General features: G+C 41.9%; 2 protein-coding genes across 8 annotated transcripts in view; one reads left to right on the top strand and one right to left on the bottom strand.

The window, feature by feature from the left end:
- Window positions 1–10,324: 10,324 nt before the first annotated feature.
- Window positions 10,325–17,907, top strand: part of LOC143278181 (uncharacterized) — an 8,489-nt gene continuing 906 nt past the window's right edge. For 3 of the 7 annotated variants that reach the window (XM_076583214.1, XM_076583220.1, XM_076583217.1), the window contains exons 1-12: window positions 10,325–10,675; window positions 13,655–13,778; window positions 13,922–14,036; window positions 14,231–14,284; window positions 14,778–14,917; window positions 15,052–15,183; window positions 15,385–15,544; window positions 15,912–16,126; window positions 16,284–16,363; window positions 16,790–16,934; window positions 17,241–17,376; window positions 17,606–17,791. In XM_076583214.1, coding sequence (XP_076439329.1) covers window positions 10,551–10,675; window positions 13,655–13,778; window positions 13,922–14,036; window positions 14,231–14,284; window positions 14,778–14,917; window positions 15,052–15,183; window positions 15,385–15,544; window positions 15,912–16,126; window positions 16,284–16,363; window positions 16,790–16,934; window positions 17,241–17,376; window positions 17,606–17,791 — 1,612 coding nt within the window. In that variant the 5' untranslated portion in view covers window positions 10,325–10,550. The remainder of the gene's footprint in view (window positions 10,676–13,654; window positions 13,779–13,921; window positions 14,037–14,230; window positions 14,285–14,777; window positions 14,918–15,051; window positions 15,184–15,384; window positions 15,545–15,911; window positions 16,127–16,283; window positions 16,364–16,789; window positions 16,935–17,240; window positions 17,377–17,605; window positions 17,792–17,907) is intronic. The other 4 variants (XM_076583218.1, XM_076583219.1, XM_076583215.1 and 1 more) reach the window with 3 other exon arrangements.
- LOC143278183 (baculoviral IAP repeat-containing protein 3-like) lies at window positions 10,686–13,645 on the bottom strand. The gene is made up of 4 exons (XM_076583221.1): window positions 12,404–13,645; window positions 11,986–12,315; window positions 11,575–11,905; window positions 10,686–11,368 (listed from the first exon to the last, which is right to left on the bottom strand). The coding sequence occupies exons 1-4, from the start codon at window positions 13,113–13,115 to the stop codon at window positions 11,269–11,271; spliced, it is 1,473 nt and encodes a 490-aa protein (XP_076439336.1). The 5' UTR covers window positions 13,116–13,645; the 3' UTR covers window positions 10,686–11,268.

Raw genomic sequence — 17,907 nt, forward strand, 5'->3', positions numbered from 1 at the left:
GGTCAGTTCATAATTCATTTCATAATCGTTGTTGTTAATATTAACAAGGGCAGAGCTACAGCTGGGGGAGAAAAATTGGTCAGACGCTTGTGTGCGAGGAGAGAGAGAGAGCTGAGGCTGCCTCGCCACGTCCCGGCTAGCCGAGCAGAGCGCTTATGTTGTTGTTGTGAAGATCCAAGTACCACAAAAAAAAAGAAAAAAATGTAAAAAAAAAAAACTGCATTGGTTAATAATAGTAAAGTTCTTTTCAACGAGCATGCAACAGTCCGTTTTGGTCAGTTCATAACTTATTTCATAATCCTTGTTGGAATGTCAACGAGCGGGGGCAGAGCCAGAGCGAGGAGGGAGCAGAGCTACAGCTGGGGGAGAAAAATTGGTCAGGCCGCCCGGCTAGCCAAGCAGAGCGCTTATGTTGTTGTTGTGAAGATCCAAGTACCACAAAAAAAAAGAAAAAAATGAAAAAAAAAAAACTGCATTGGTTAATAATAGTAAAGTTCTTTTCAACGAGCATGCAACAGTCCGTTTTGGTCAGTTCATAACTTATTTCATAATCCTTGTTGGAATGTCAACGAGCGGGGGGGGGCAGAGCGAGGAGGGAGAAAAATCGGTCAGTGGCAGTTTTTCGCATCATCACAATCACAAGTCAGTATGTGTGTGAGAGAGAGAGAGAGAGAGAGCTGAGGTCGCCGCGTCCCAGCTAGCAAGCAGAGCGGGGTCAACAAATCGTGTGTGTGTGTGTGTGTGTGTGGCGTTAAGCTCGACTCTTGTCATAAAAGAGAAAGTAAAGTACAAGTTACATCTTACTACAGTCTATGATGGGTGGATCAAAATCTCAACTTACAAAGTTTTGAATCTTACTACAACCCCCGGTGGCAAGTTTTCAGTCGCATCACACACAGTCTGCATCACAAAAAGTTTCTTTCAACAACAAGTATGCAGTCTGTTTTGTCAGTCAGTTTCATATCATTTTCATAACACGTTGTTGAGAGAGAGAGAGAGAGAGAGCGCCAGCCTCCGGTCCGGGCAGCCGGCCCGGAGCGGGGTGAGGGAGGGAGGGAGGTCTTGAGCTCGACTCCGCTCCGCGCGCGCGCGGGGCCAGTCTGCATCACAAAAAAGTTGCTTTCAACAAGTACCTAACAGTCTGTTTTGTCTGTCATTTTCATATCATTTTCATATCATTTTCATAATTCCGCTTCACAAGCTGAATCCACACAAAAAAAAAACAAAAAAACTGAGAGAGTTAAGAAAAAGTTTCCGGAAAATGGGGTACCCCCCCCCCCCCTCTCGCATGCATGCACACACAAACAACGTTAACTGTTGTTGTTGTTACAAAAGTTTTTTTCCACGAGCATGCAACAGTCCCCGTTTTGGTCAGTTCATAATTCATTTCATAATCGTTGTTGATCAACAAGGCAGAGTATCGTGTGTGTGTGTGAGAGAGAGAGAGAGAGAGCTGAGGCCTTGCCGTCCAAGGGCAGAGCAGAGGGAGAAAAATTCACCACCCCTCGCTCGTGGGGCCCGGCTAGCCTCACATTCTCGCCACTCCGGCAGTTACAAACTTTTTTAATGGACGGCCATATTTTGTTGTTTGTTGTTCAACAACAGTACCGCATAAAAAAGAAAAAACTTGTAAAAAAAAATTTGATTGGTTAATAATACAACAGTTTGTTTTTTTTTTCAACGAGCATGCAACAGTCCCGTTTTTGGTCAGTTCATAATTCATTTCATAATCGTTGTTGTTAATATTAACAAGGGCAGAGCTACAGCTGGGGGAGAAAAATTGGTCAGACGCTTGTGTGCGAGGAGAGAGAGAGAGCTGAGGCTGCCTCGCCACGTCCCGGCTAGCCGAGCAGAGCGCTTATGTTGTTGTTGTGAAGATCCAAGTACCACAAAAAAAAAGAAAAAAATGTAAAAAAAAAAAACTGCATTGGTTAATAATAGTAAAGTTCTTTTCAACGAGCATGCAACAGTCCGTTTTGGTCAGTTCATAACTTATTTCATAATCCTTGTTGGAATGTCAACGAGCGGGGGCAGAGCCAGAGCGAGGAGGGAGCAGAGCTACAGCTGGGGGAGAAAAATTGGTCAGGCCGCCCGGCTAGCCAAGCAGAGCGCTTATGTTGTTGTTGTGAAGATCCAAGTACCACAAAAAAAAAGAAAAAAATGAAAAAAAAAAAACTGCATTGGTTAATAATAGTAAAGTTCTTTTCAACGAGCATGCAACAGTCCGTTTTGGTCAGTTCATAACTTATTTCATAATCCTTGTTGGAATGTCAACGAGCGGGGGGGGGGCAGAGCGAGGAGGGAGAAAAATCGGTCAGTGGCAGTTTTTCGCATCATCACAATCACAAGTCAGTATGTGTGTGAGAGAGAGAGAGAGAGAGAGCTGAGGTCGCCGCGTCCCAGCTAGCAAGCAGAGCGGGGTCAACAAATCGTGTGTGTGTGTGTGTGTGTGTGGCGTTAAGCTCGACTCTTGTCATAAAAGAGAAAGTAAAGTACAAGTTACATCTTACTACAGTCTATGATGGGTGGATCAAAATCTCAACTTACAAAGTTTTGAATCTTACTACAACCCCCGGTGGCAAGTTTTCAGTCGCATCACACACAGTCTGCATCACAAAAAGTTTCTTTCAACAACAAGTATGCAGTCTGTTTTGTCAGTCAGTTTCATATCATTTTCATAACACGTTGTTGAGAGAGAGAGAGAGAGAGAGCGCCAGCCTCCGGTCCGGGCAGCCGGCCCGGAGCGGGGTGAGGGAGGGAGGGAGGTCTTGAGCTCGACTCCGCTCCGCGCGCGCGCGGGGCCAGTCTGCATCACAAAAAAGTTGCTTTCAACAAGTACCTAACAGTCTGTTTTGTCTGTCATTTTCATATCATTTTCATATCATTTTCATAATTCCGCTTCACAAGCTGAATCCACACAAAAAAAAAAAAAAAAAAACTGAGAGAGTTAAGAAAAAGTTTCCGGAAAATGGGGTACCCACCCCCCCCCCTCTCGCATGCATGCACACACAAACAACGTTAACTGTTGTTGTTGTTACAAAAGTTTTTTTCCACGAGCATGCAACAGTCCCCGTTTTGGTCAGTTCATAATTCATTTCATAATCGTTGTTGTTAATATTAACAAGGGCAGAGCTACAGCTGGGGGAGAAAAATTGGTCAGACGCTTGTGTGCGAGGAGAGAGAGAGAGCTGAGGCTGCCTCGCCACGTCCCGGCTAGCCGAGCAGAGCGCTTATGTTGTTGTTGTGAAGATCCAAGTACCACAAAAAAAAAGAAAAAAATGTAAAAAAAAAAACTGCATTGGTTAATAATAGTAAAGTTCTTTTCAACGAGCATGCAACAGTCCGTTTTGGTCAGTTCATAACTTATTTCATAATCCTTGTTGGAATGTCAACGAGCGGGGGCAGAGCCAGAGCGAGGAGGGAGCAGAGCTACAGCTGGGGGAGAAAAATTGGTCAGGCCGCCCGGCTAGCCAAGCAGAGCGCTTATGTTGTTGTTGTGAAGATCCAAGTACCACAAAAAAAAAGAAAAAAATGAAAAAAAAAAAACTGCATTGGTTAATAATAGTAAAGTTCTTTTCAACGAGCATGCAACAGTCCGTTTTGGTCAGTTCATAACTTATTTCATAATCCTTGTTGGAATGTCAACGAGCGGGGGGGGGCAGAGCGAGGAGGGAGAAAAATCGGTCAGTGGCAGTTTTTCGCATCATCACAATCACAAGTCAGTATGTGTGTGAGAGAGAGAGAGAGAGAGAGCTGAGGTCGCCGCGTCCCAGCTAGCAAGCAGAGCGGGGTCAACAAATCGTGTGTGTGTGTGTGTGTGTGTGGCGTTAAGCTCGACTCTTGTCATAAAAGAGAAAGTAAAGTACAAGTTACATCTTACTACAGTCTATGATGGGTGGATCAAAATCTCAACTTACAAAGTTTTGAATCTTACTACAACCCCCGGTGGCAAGTTTTCAGTCGCATCACACACAGTCTGCATCACAAAAAGTTTCTTTCAACAACAAGTATGCAGTCTGTTTTGTCAGTCAGTTTCATATCATTTTCATAACACGTTGTTGAGAGAGAGAGAGAGAGAGAGCGCCAGCCTCCGGTCCGGGCAGCCGGCCCGGAGCGGGGTGAGGGAGGGAGGGAGGTCTTGAGCTCGACTCCGCTCCGCGCGCGCGCGGGGCCAGTCTGCATCACAAAAAAGTTGCTTTCAACAAGTACCTAACAGTCTGTTTTGTCTGTCATTTTCATATCATTTTCATATCATTTTCATAATTCCGCTTCACAAGCTGAATCCACACAAAAAAAAAAAAAAAAAACTGAGAGAGTTAAGAAAAAGTTTCCGGAAAATGGGGTACCCACCCCCCCCCCTCTCGCATGCATGCACACACAAACAACGTTAACTGTTGTTGTTGTTACAAAAGTTTTTTTCCACGAGCATGCAACAGTCCCCGTTTTGGTCAGTTCATAATTCATTTCATAATCGTTGTTGTTAATATTAACAAGGGCAGAGCTACAGCTGGGGGAGAAAAATTGGTCAGACGCTTGTGTGCGAGGAGAGAGAGAGAGCTGAGGCTGCCTCGCCACGTCCCGGCTAGCCGAGCAGAGCGCTTATGTTGTTGTTGTGAAGATCCAAGTACCACAAAAAAAAAGAAAAAAATGTAAAAAAAAAAACTGCATTGGTTAATAATAGTAAAGTTCTTTTCAACGAGCATGCAACAGTCCGTTTTGGTCAGTTCATAACTTATTTCATAATCCTTGTTGGAATGTCAACGAGCGGGGGCAGAGCCAGAGCGAGGAGGGAGCAGAGCTACAGCTGGGGGAGAAAAATTGGTCAGGCCGCCCGGCTAGCCAAGCAGAGCGCTTATGTTGTTGTTGTGAAGATCCAAGTACCACAAAAAAAAAGAAAAAAATGAAAAAAAAAAAACTGCATTGGTTAATAATAGTAAAGTTCTTTTCAACGAGCATGCAACAGTCCGTTTTGGTCAGTTCATAACTTATTTCATAATCCTTGTTGGAATGTCAACGAGCGGGGGGGGGCAGAGCGAGGAGGGAGAAAAATCGGTCAGTGGCAGTTTTTCGCATCATCACAATCACAAGTCAGTATGTGTGTGAGAGAGAGAGAGAGAGAGAGAGCTGAGGTCGCCGCGTCCCAGCTAGCAAGCAGAGCGGGGTCAACAAATCGTGTGTGTGTGTGTGTGTGTGTGGCGTTAAGCTCGACTCTTGTCATAAAAGAGAAAGTAAAGTACAAGTTACATCTTACTACAGTCTATGATGGGTGGATCAAAATCTCAACTTACAAAGTTTTGAATCTTACTACAACCCCCGGTGGCAAGTTTTCAGTCGCATCACACACAGTCTGCATCACAAAAAGTTTCTTTCAACAACAAGTATGCAGTCTGTTTTGTCAGTCAGTTTCATATCATTTTCATAACACGTTGTTGAGAGAGAGAGAGAGAGAGAGAGAGCGCCAGCCTCCGGTCCGGGCAGCCGGCCCGGAGCGGGGTGAGGGAGGGAGGGAGGTCTTGAGCTCGACTCCGCTCCGCCTCACATTCTCGCCACTCCGGCAGTTACAAACTTTTTTAATGGACGGCCATATTTTGTTGTTTGTTGTTCAACAACAGTACCGCATAAAAAAGAAAAAACTTGTAAAAAAAAATTTGATTGGTTAATAATACAACAGTTTGTTTTTTTTTTCAACGAGCATGCAACAGTCCCGTTTTTGGTCAGTTCATAATTCATTTCATAATCGTTGTTGTTAATATTAACAAGGGCAGAGCTACAGCTGGGGGAGAAAAATTGGTCAGACGCTTGTGTGCGAGGAGAGAGAGAGAGCTGAGGCTGCCTCGCCACGTCCCGGCTAGCCGAGCAGAGCGCTTATGTTGTTGTTGTAGCCTCACATTCTCGCCACTCCGGCAGTTACAAACTTTTTTAATGGACGGCCATATTTTGTTGTTTGTTGTTCAACAACAGTACCGCATAAAAAAGAAAAAACTTGTAAAAAAAAATTTGATTGGTTAATAATACAACAGTTTGTTTTTTTTTTCAACGAGCATGCAACAGTCCCGTTTTTGGTCAGTTCATAATTCATTTCATAATCGTTGTTGTTAATATTAACAAGGGCAGAGCTACAGCTGGGGGAGAAAAATTGGTCAGACGCTTGTGTGCGAGGAGAGAGAGAGAGCTGAGGCTGCCTCGCCACGTCCCGGCTAGCCGAGCAGAGCGCTTATGTTGTTGTTGTGAAGATCCAAGTACCACAAAAAAAAAGAAAAAAATGTAAAAAAAAAAAACTGCATTGGTTAATAATAGTAAAGTTCTTTTCAACGAGCATGCAACAGTCCGTTTTGGTCAGTTCATAACTTATTTCATAATCCTTGTTGGAATGTCAACGAGCGGGGGCAGAGCCAGAGCGAGGAGGGAGCAGAGCTACAGCTGGGGGAGAAAAATTGGTCAGGCCGCCCGGCTAGCCAAGCAGAGCGCTTATGTTGTTGTTGTGAAGATCCAAGTACCACAAAAAAAAAGAAAAAAATGAAAAAAAAAAAACTGCATTGGTTAATAATAGTAAAGTTCTTTTCAACGAGCATGCAACAGTCCGTTTTGGTCAGTTCATAACTTATTTCATAATCCTTGTTGGAATGTCAACGAGCGGGGGGGGGCAGAGCGAGGAGGGAGAAAAATCGGTCAGTGGCAGTTTTTCGCATCATCACAATCACAAGTCAGTATGTGTGTGAGAGAGAGAGAGAGAGAGAGCTGAGGTCGCCGCGTCCCAGCTAGCAAGCAGAGCGGGGTCAACAAATCGTGTGTGTGTGTGTGTGTGTGTGGCGTTAAGCTCGACTCTTGTCATAAAAGAGAAAGTAAAGTACAAGTTACATCTTACTACAGTCTATGATGGGTGGATCAAAATCTCAACTTACAAAGTTTTGAATCTTACTACAACCCCCGGTGGCAAGTTTTCAGTCGCATCACACACAGTCTGCATCACAAAAAGTTTCTTTCAACAACAAGTATGCAGTCTGTTTTGTCAGTCAGTTTCATATCATTTTCATAACACGTTGTTGAGAGAGAGAGAGAGAGAGAGCGCCAGCCTCCGGTCCGGGCAGCCGGCCCGGAGCGGGGTGAGGGAGGGAGGGAGGTCTTGAGCTCGACTCCGCTCCGCGCGCGCGCGGGGCCAGTCTGCATCACAAAAAAGTTGCTTTCAACAAGTACCTAACAGTCTGTTTTGTCTGTCATTTTCATATCATTTTCATATCATTTTCATAATTCCGCTTCACAAGCTGAATCCACACAAAAAAAAAAAAAAAAAAACTGAGAGAGTTAAGAAAAAGTTTCCGGAAAATGGGGTACCCACCCCCCCCCCTCTCGCATGCATGCACACACAAACAACGTTAACTGTTGTTGTTGTTACAAAAGTTTTTTTCCACGAGCATGCAACAGTCCCCGTTTTGGTCAGTTCATAATTCATTTCATAATCGTTGTTGTTAATATTAACAAGGGCAGAGCTACAGCTGGGGGAGAAAAATTGGTCAGACGCTTGTGTGCGAGGAGAGAGAGAGAGCTGAGGCTGCCTCGCCACGTCCCGGCTAGCCGAGCAGAGCGCTTATGTTGTTGTTGTGAAGATCCAAGTACCACAAAAAAAAAGAAAAAAATGTAAAAAAAAAAACTGCATTGGTTAATAATAGTAAAGTTCTTTTCAACGAGCATGCAACAGTCCGTTTTGGTCAGTTCATAACTTATTTCATAATCCTTGTTGGAATGTCAACGAGCGGGGGCAGAGCCAGAGCGAGGAGGGAGCAGAGCTACAGCTGGGGGAGAAAAATTGGTCAGGCCGCCCGGCTAGCCAAGCAGAGCGCTTATGTTGTTGTTGTGAAGATCCAAGTACCACAAAAAAAAAGAAAAAAATGAAAAAAAAAAAACTGCATTGGTTAATAATAGTAAAGTTCTTTTCAACGAGCATGCAACAGTCCGTTTTGGTCAGTTCATAACTTATTTCATAATCCTTGTTGGAATGTCAACGAGCGGGGGGGGGCAGAGCGAGGAGGGAGAAAAATCGGTCAGTGGCAGTTTTTCGCATCATCACAATCACAAGTCAGTATGTGTGTGAGAGAGAGAGAGAGAGAGAGAGCTGAGGTCGCCGCGTCCCAGCTAGCAAGCAGAGCGGGGTCAACAAATCGTGTGTGTGTGTGTGTGTGTGTGGCGTTAAGCTCGACTCTTGTCATAAAAGAGAAAGTAAAGTACAAGTTACATCTTACTACAGTCTATGATGGGTGGATCAAAATCTCAACTTACAAAGTTTTGAATCTTACTACAACCCCCGGTGGCAAGTTTTCAGTCGCATCACACACAGTCTGCATCACAAAAAGTTTCTTTCAACAACAAGTATGCAGTCTGTTTTGTCAGTCAGTTTCATATCATTTTCATAACACGTTGTTGAGAGAGAGAGAGAGAGAGAGAGAGCGCCAGCCTCCGGTCCGGGCAGCCGGCCCGGAGCGGGGTGAGGGAGGGAGGGAGGTCTTGAGCTCGACTCCGCTCCGCGCGCGCGCGGGGCCAGTCTGCATCACAAAAAAGTTGCTTTCAACAAGTACCTAACAGTCTGTTTTGTCTGTCATTTTCATATCATTTTCATATCATTTTCATAATTCCGCTTCACAAGCTGAATCCACACAAAAAAAAAAACAAAAAAACTGAGAGAGTTAAGAAAAAGTTTCCGGAAAATGGGGTACCCACCCCCCCCCCCTCTCGCATGCATGCACACACAAACAACGTTAACTGTTGTTGTTGTTACCAAAGTTTTTTTCCACGAGCATGCAACAGTCCCCGTTTTGGTCAGTTCATAATTCATTTCATAATCGTTGTTGTTAATATTAACAAGGGCAGAGCTACAGCTGGGGGAGAAAAATTGGTCAGACGCTTGTGTGCGAGGAGAGAGAGAGAGCTGAGGCTGCCTCGCCACGTCCCGGCTAGCCGAGCAGAGCGCTTATGTTGTTGTTGTGAAGATCCAAGTACCACAAAAAAAAAGAAAAAAATGTAAAAAAAAAAACTGCATTGGTTAATAATAGTAAAGTTCTTTTCAACGAGCATGCAACAGTCCGTTTTGGTCAGTTCATAACTTATTTCATAATCCTTGTTGGAATGTCAACGAGCGGGGGCAGAGCCAGAGCGAGGAGGGAGCAGAGCTACAGCTGGGGGAGAAAAATTGGTCAGGCCGCCCGGCTAGCCAAGCAGAGCGCTTATGTTGTTGTTGTGAAGATCCAAGTACCACAAAAAAAAAGAAAAAAATGAAAAAAAAAAAACTGCATTGGTTAATAATAGTAAAGTTCTTTTCAACGAGCATGCAACAGTCCGTTTTGGTCAGTTCATAACTTATTTCATAATCCTTGTTGGAATGTCAACGAGCGGGGGGGGGGCAGAGCGAGGAGGGAGAAAAATCGGTCAGTGGCAGTTTTTCGCATCATCACAATCACAAGTCAGTATGTGTGTGAGAGAGAGAGAGAGAGAGAGCTGAGGTCGCCGCGTCCCAGCTAGCAAGCAGAGCGGGGTCAACAAATCGTGTGTGTGTGTGTGTGTGTGTGGCGTTAAGCTCGACTCTTGTCATAAAAGAGAAAGTAAAGTACAAGTTACATCTTACTACAGTCTATGATGGGTGGATCAAAATCTCAACTTACAAAGTTTTGAATCTTACTACAACCCCCGGTGGCAAGTTTTCAGTCGCATCACACACAGTCTGCATCACAAAAAGTTTCTTTCAACAACAAGTATGCAGTCTGTTTTGTCAGTCAGTTTCATATCATTTTCATAACACGTTGTTGAGAGAGAGAGAGAGAGAGAGAGAGCGCCAGCCTCCGGTCCGGGCAGCCGGCCCGGAGCGGGGTGAGGGAGGGAGGGAGGTCTTGAGCTCGACTCCGCTCCGCGCGCGCGCGGGGCCAGTCTGCATCACAAAAAAGTTGCTTTCAACAAGTACCTAACAGTCTGTTTTGTCTGTCATTTTCATATCATTTTCATATCATTTTCATAATTCCGCTTCACAAGCTGAATCCACACAAAAAAAAAACAAAAAAACTGAGAGAGTTAAGAAAAAGTTTCCGGAAAATGGGGTACCCACCCCCCCCCCCTCTCGCATGCATGCACACACAAACAACGTTAACTGTTGTTGTTGTTACAAAAGTTTTTTTCCACGAGCATGCAACAGTCCCCGTTTTGGTCAGTTCATAATTCATTTCATAATCGTTGTTGATCAACAAGGCAGAGTATCGTGTGTGTGTGTGAGAGAGAGAGAGAGAGAGCTGAGGCCTTGCCGTCCAAGGGCAGAGCAGAGGGAGAAAAATTCACCACCCCTCGCTCGTGGGGCCCGGCTCCGCTCGTGGGCCCGGCCCCGCTGGTGTGTGTGCGGTGTGTGTGTGTGATGTTCTGTTCTTTTTGTTGTTGTTTTTTAAGTGCTGAGTGATTTTTATTTGTGAACAGATTTCATTTGTTTTTGAAACAGTGGAAGTGAAGTAGGCCTGCGTTCACTCACATCCAATATCGGGCATCTGCGTTTTGAGGACATTTGTTTGTATCGCTGATATATGCTACCAGTGTTTGTAGTTTGTGTTGAAGAGAGACAACGTGTGCCAATGGAGGAAAACAGACAGACAGACGGTGCGGAGGAGGACAGACAGACAGACGGTGCTGCTTCAAAACCTACAAAAAGGTTTGAATAGTTGTTGGTCGGTTTTAATAATGTTATGTATAATGATTTTGATGTCACACATAAGTGATATGCAGCTCCGTGTTGTCAAGTTTGTCTTGAAAGTTATCGTGTACGTGCGTGATTCGTTCGTCCACAAAATACCAAAAAAACACAGATCATACAATTTATAGTTTTGCAAATGGTTGCCCTCTGCTTTATGCTTTCCACTTTTTTTTTCCTCCGCATCCCTTTTCTCAACATAAAAAAAAGAAGCACATTACAATATAGACATGAATATAGACATGAATATTTCTTACACGCACATCTTACAAAACATTTTTACAGGCACACCAGAATTTAAATTTAAAAAAAAGTCAAAACCATAACAAAAAAGTCTTTGTTGTTCCTCAGTGAAGGGCGAGAGAAGGCAGATGGTTGATTCTTTTGTAGATTCGGGCAGGAAAGTGGAAGGGAGATGGCTCAGCTTTTACGAATCAGTTCTTCTTCAATGATATTTATGTTTGCCTTTAAAAGGCCCATAAATGCAGCATGATGTCTGCGTCGTGTGCTTTTTTTTTGTTTCATGTTTGTTTTTGCAAATTCAAAAGCAGTGTTCAGGTTGACACTCCCTTGCGTTTCGAGGGAAAACCTAATGTACTGGAAAAGTCTTTCTGAGTATTCACCGTTCTTTGGTTTGATTTCCATGATTTCCATCTGAAAACAGAAGCAAACAAAAAAAAAATTAAGTCAAGTCACTTAACTCTCTTTATTCTCTTTTCTCCAGCTTTAACATGCTATTTGCACACACTACATTTGATAGCCCTTTTCTCTATTGTAACTCTATTGTAACAGTAGCTGCAATATGCTGTTTGCACACACTACATTTCTTAGCCCTAATGCCGCAAGAATAACACGCGTACATGTGACCGCAAGGGAGAAACAAGAGTTCCTGTCCGGCATTTTTGCAGATCCTGCACTTGAACATCTTCTCGACATTTTTGTTTTTTGACCGGACTACTGTGGCGGCGAGGGCTTCGTTGGCGGTCATGGTGACGGCCTCGTTGATTGTGGTAGCGGTGGTCTTGTTAGTCGTGGCAGTGGCAACGGTCTCGTTGGTTGTGGCAGCGGTGGTCTCGTTAGTCGTGGCAGTGGCAACGGTCTCGTTGGTTGTGGCAGCGGCGACGGTCTCGTTGGTTGTGGCAGCGGCGACGGTCTCGTTGGCTGTGGCGGCGACGACCTCGTTGGTATTTGCTGTAGAAGAAAAAAATTAAGTAAAAAAAAAAATAACAAAAAGCTTAAAATTTAATTATTTAAAAAAAACAACAACTGACCTTCTCCGTTGTTGTTGGAACTCCCACCGCCGGACGTAGTGTTATTTCCACCTGCGTCGCTGGACCCACTGCAAGTGCCGGTTGAGCCACCGTTCGCAGTGGTGTTGTTGGGGCCCCCGCCGCTCCTGTTCAATATGGAGTCGACTTCTGTGCGACCGAACGCCGGGTCGTTTCTCGTCCAGATGTTCTGGACGAACGTATCCCCTTTTACACGTCTCAGGTATTCGCACTCGCCCCTCCATGTCGCGTGCGCCTCCCAAACGTCGTCTTCGGGTTCCCACCGTTTCAAGCCAAGTCCGCAGTAAAAGCACCTCACACAGTCTTCGTAACCTGTTATTAAACCAGAAACAAAAGCATATCTGAACAAACCTATTAAGTATAAACAAAGACAAAGCCAAAAAAAAATGACTTGTCTTACCTGCGTAGTACATCCCGGAATTCACAATTTCCATCAACGGTGGACACCTCATTTCGTCCCACGGTATGTTTCTGAAAGTTCGCACTCTTGTCTCTTTTTGCGAATACATGGGATAGACCGCCAACTGCAAGTCTAATCCTCGAACGGGAAACATGGGTCTGGTGGGTCTAGTAGAATCTGCGGATGAAGATCCCTGTGAAACATTGGGTCTGGAAGGTACAGTGTTGTTGATGTTCACTGATATAGATTTTTGTGGTACACTGATGCTCAGTGATGAAATTCCCTGTAAATCGGCTGAAGTGAAGGAAAAAGAAGCAGAAGCAGAAGTGGAAGCAGGAGGAGGACCAGAGACTGGATGGTATGCTTCAGCATCACATTGCAAATCATTTTTAGATTCTTGTTGTGATTCCTGTTGCTGTCCCGGTCGGAGAGTCGGCGTGCTGTCGGAAGAAGACCACACCTCTAACACGTGCTGACACTCGGGCGATATGCGTTTGTGCACTTCCAGCGGTTTGTCTCCTTTTTTCCAGTCCGAATAGACTATGGAGCAGCTATAACATTTCACGCTGCCCTTGTCATCGATAGAGTAGAATCCCGCATCTGCCAGCTTGATCCGAGACACGTCCAACTCTGCCGGAAAGTTCCCCAAGCTCGCAAGTCGCATGGATTTGTATTCAAAGTTTTTTAAGTCTGGAAGATACGAACTACCCATTTTTTTTTAAAGAGTAAATGAAGAACAAGAAAATGACAAACAATACAAAATCCAATAAAAAAAAAACAACTAGACCTTTTTTTTTCCCCTCTCTCTCTTTCACAAAGGTAATGGCTGGGAGTGTTTGTCAGTTTTAATATCTCTAGAGTGTCTGGTAATGCGGTTATAAGCAGACTACTTAAATACCTTTTTTGCAAGGGAAAAATCTTCTTACAGGGACATGAAAAAAAAAAATAAATAAAAACAACGTATATTGGACCGTTTTATCCCCCTCTCCCCCCCTCCCCCACCCCCCAATCCGGTTAACTCACTCAATATGGCCAGTCCTCTCTTCTCCCCTACACAGACCCCTCGGATGTCCGGTGGGTGTCTGAATGACCCAACCTTTAGCTTCCGTCGGTATTATTTGTCCACATTCACGTCTTCAGTATAAGAGCCTTCCGCTTTATATATTACACTCAAGTATGAACAGATACTAACATTTGACAATCTACTATTTTTGGATTAATTATAAACAGTATATTTTTGTGTGTGTGCAGATATCCCTGCAAAATATGTGACAAGATCGTCACCAACAGAGCACGGCACATGGTTGCCGTGCACAAAGTAGACATAATAAAAGCGAGAGGAATGCGTTATGATGATTTACAAACAAAACGAAAGGTAAATAGCTACCTTTTTTCTTTCATTTTTTTATATGTTATATATCTCTGTATATATATACACACATTTTTTATTATAATTTATTTTAATATATATTATTTGTTTTATTGTTTTAAACTAATTTTTGTTGTTGTTGTTGACAGAAGGTGCAATGTCCTCTATGTCAGAGGATGATAATCAACCTCGGAAGGCATTTGGAAAATGTGGAAAAAGTTGCCCGAGATTCCGAGCAATGGGAACAACTGATGAAACGTACAAGTAAGAAATATTTTATATAAAAAACAACAACATATGAACATATTCCTTTTTTAGTAAGAATGTTATTTTTATTTGATAAAAATGTTAGAATAATAAAAAAATTTAAAAAAAAGACTTTCAGATGTTTCTTGATGTTATTAATTTTTTTTATTCACGACTAGCTACGGCTAACACACATGTTTATATGATTACAGAACGAAACGGACCAGAGCAAGAAATTAGTTGTATCCCTGCTCAACATCCTCAAAGTAAGTCGTAGCTCATTTATTATTGTAGAAATAGTCTCTTAAAAAAACACCCAATCACAGACTCTCATTCCCATTCCTTGTCTCTGGTCTTTTTTTTTTTCGTAACTCTCTCACTTACTGTTTAACTCACTCAGTACGGCCAGTCCTCTCTTCTACTCTACACAGACCCCTCGGATGTCCAGTGGGTGTCTGAATGACCCAGCCTTTAGCTTCCGTCGTCAGAATTGTGGTATTCTTTGTCAACATTCACCTCTTCAGTATAAGAGCCTTCCGCTTGCAATATTTTGATGATGGTAACTGGGATGAAACGCTGTTAACGTCGTCTCTTTCGCCGTTCGTATGGAGGGAGTTAAAGTGATGTTTGTATAAAAGAGTTTTTGTAAGCTTATAACACACACACACACACACACACACACACACACACACACACACACACACACACAAAATTTAAAGACTCTTTTGTGTATTAAACATGTGGGTTTTTTTGTTACAGGACAAGTTTTAGAGGATTTTATTAAATTTCGACGAACATTTCAAGAAAGATCTTTGAACACAATAAAAAAAGAAATGACTTCCATCATGAGTTGTCTGCTGGCATTAAACAGGTCTGCAAATCTGGAGGTGATTTTTAAGGTAAGATTAGTTTTTACTAAAAAAAAAAAAATTTTTTTTAGGGGGAGGGGTTATTTTTTTTAACATGTACATAACCCATATGATTTTATTGTTTATAAAAAAAACTTATGTCTATGTGTTTTTTTTATGTTTAGATTCCTGACGACGACGACAGTCGTGCATCCGCAATTTTTATGACGATGATATTGATTCCCATGAAAACGATTCTCCAAAAAGAAGGCAACAGAGTTGCATCAAGCCAATACAACAAACTATTGGCTTTCAGTGTAAGGATATTTTTTTTTACAAATTATTTGTGGGTTTTTTTTATTTGTGATTTTTTAAATGTTTAATTGATGTTGGTGGAGGAAGGGGGTGGGGGGGAATTATTTTTTTAAGTAAGTTAAGTGTGTTAATACATAAAAAAAACACCAAAATAATGTAAATTCTTTTTATTTTTTAACGTTGTCTGAAAATCGTGTGTGCAGACTTTCTTAAAGTGGCTGTCGGAGGCAAAACATTTTTTTTTACAAAAAAATAACTTGGCCTCCGAAGTGCAGAATTTGCACACACATGTCAAGGCCGCAATGGTCCAATTCCGAGCATCAAAAAAAATGCGTGCTATTGCGATAAACACGGAGACGAGACGTAAGTACCCTACTACTCTACTTACATACATTTGTAATTTATAACTCATAAAATGTTTTTAATTTAAAGAAAAAAAAGAGACACACATATACAGAGGAATTTCAGTGTTTTCTTTATCTAAACACGTTTTTTTAATGTTAAATACAGGTCACTGTTATTTAAGATAGTTTATAAAACAACAAGTATACATAGTTTGTGCTGTACCAAAAAAAAAAAAATTCAAACCCCCATTACAGTACAAAGTTTATAAAAAAAAAACCGTAAGAATTATTTTTGAAAATGTGAGTTAGAGGAAAGAGGTATAATTAATGTTTTTTAGAAAATATATTGTCATTAATTTGTGAATATTTTTTCTGTTTGATTATAGCAATGGACATACAAAATGATTTTGAAACAAAAAATCTTATGACATCCCTGGCCTGTGAGGACACATGGTCTGACAAGACTAAGGCCAGGGATGTCCTTATGACGCTGCTCGCGGTCGGAAGCATCTCACGGCTGGGAGCCATCCGCAATATGACCGTCGAGCAGCTTCATAACGCCAAAACTGTGGAAGAGGATGAAAACCTTTACCGCATTGATGTAAGTCTATTTGCTGAATATTTATTAATTAAAAAAAAAGAAATGTTTTTGTTATTGTTGGGTTTTTTTTTGTTGCATATGAACCTATGTGTTTGCAGTTATTTTTATGGCTTGATTTTTCAATGAAATTAAAACGTTTTGCTTTCTTTTTATTTAGGTCACCACTCATAAAACTATGAAGATTTATGGAGCGGCTGGAATATATTTATCTAAAGACCTGAAACCACACCTGCAGCGGTAAATATTGGGAGAGTTCTTTTTAACATTTTTTTTTCTGTTTTTGCATTTATAAAACTTTATTTATTGTTTATAGGCATGCAGAAAGTCAGAAAGAGAGATAAAAAAAAAGAGAAAAAACATACACGCACACGTACACGCACAACATAGAGACAGCAGTCAGAAACGTTTGTTTTTTTTTTACATTTTCTGTAGTTTATTGCTTTGCTTTTTGACAACAGTTTGTTTTACTCCAGCTCGAAGTTCTCGGAAGGGGAAGTAACTCAATACAATCCCTCTACATTTGTTTGATTTTTATACTTTTGTAATTCCCCCCCCTCCCCCCCCCGCCGCCCCCCCCCCACCCCCTTCTTTTCCCAAATTTCATATTTCTTTTAGATACTAAATATTTTTTTTGTTTCTGTTTTTTTTTTATCTTTGTTCAAGATACTTGGATGAGCGACCCGCAGAATCACCATGGGTTTTCTGCACATCAACAGGGAAACAAATCAGTTCTAGCCATGCAGCCTATGTGTTCAGAAAAATGACGCATACAACAGCAACACAAATGCGAAAAAGTGTAGCTGTTGCAGTAAGTAGTTATCCTCCTACGCATATATCTTTTTCTTTTTTTTTTTGCATAATTTTTATAAAGCTGTACTAACACACAAAGTTGCATGTTAAGACCAAAATATAAAAAAAAATTTCAACATGGTTATCGTACTATTTTTTATTTTAATTTTGTATCATTTTTTTTTTTTCTATTTTTGTATAGAGTGATTTGTTTTTACTATTTAAATCTATCTCATAGATTGTTGTTGTGTTTTTTTTTACCTTTTGTTATTGTTGTATGTTTGGTTACCTAAACTGGCTAAATGCTTTTGTTTTTTCTCCTCAGCATCGGGAGTCGCCGGCGGAGGTGCAGAACGCAATTTCAGAGGCCATGCTCCACAGCCTCATTGTACACAAAGAATCCTATGCTGGCAAAACACACCACAGCACGGTGTACAAGGGTCTGAGAGCTGTTGGAGCAGGTATGACCAAAAACAAAACAAAAAAAATAGATTTTTTTTTTTACAATTATAAACAGCTTTACTAGTTTGTTTGTTTAGGTTTCTTTTTTTTTTAAGTTTAAAAAGTGAAATTATTTAGTAGTGTGACCTACACATCATTTAAATAAAAATCTAATTAATATACACATACATACACAAAAACAGTGTTTTAATCCAGGTTCTTGTTGTTGTTGGGTTTTTTTTTTGTCAGTGCAAACTCTGCAGGTCGTCGAAGAGGAGCCCGGGCCGTCGGGATTAAACCAGTCCTCAATGGACGACCAGCCCGGGCCGTCAGTAAACCAGTCCGTTTCAATGGACGACCAGCCCGGGCCCTCGCAGACGCCTGTCTCACCTCCGCCGGCATCCGCTCGAAAAGAGTCACCCGCTCCGGTGTCGAGTAAGTTTTTCCCTTCCAAAAAAAAAAGATTATTTTTTTCTCTATTAGTCCCTATATACCATGCTTATTTAATGAGTAATCTTTTTTTTCTTCTCCTTTTCTTTTTTTTTTTTTTG

This window comes from Babylonia areolata, unplaced genomic scaffold, assembly GCF_041734735.1.
Source record: "Babylonia areolata isolate BAREFJ2019XMU unplaced genomic scaffold, ASM4173473v1 superscaf3, whole genome shotgun sequence".
NCBI classification, from domain to species: Eukaryota; Metazoa; Mollusca; class Gastropoda; order Neogastropoda; family Buccinidae; genus Babylonia; species Babylonia areolata.

Coding starts and splice junctions, on each gene's coding strand:
- LOC143278183 (XM_076583221.1), bottom strand. CDS start 13,115: ATGGGTAGTTCGTATCTTCCAGACTTAAAAAACTTTGAATACAAATCC. Junction 12,316..12,403: donor TTCCGGGATGTACTACGCAG/GTAAGACAAGTC, acceptor GTTTAATAACAG/GTTACGAAGACTGTGTGAGG. Junction 11,369..11,574: donor TTTCTCCCTTGCGGTCACAT/GTACGCGTGTTA, acceptor TTCTGTTTTCAG/ATGGAAATCATGGAAATCAA.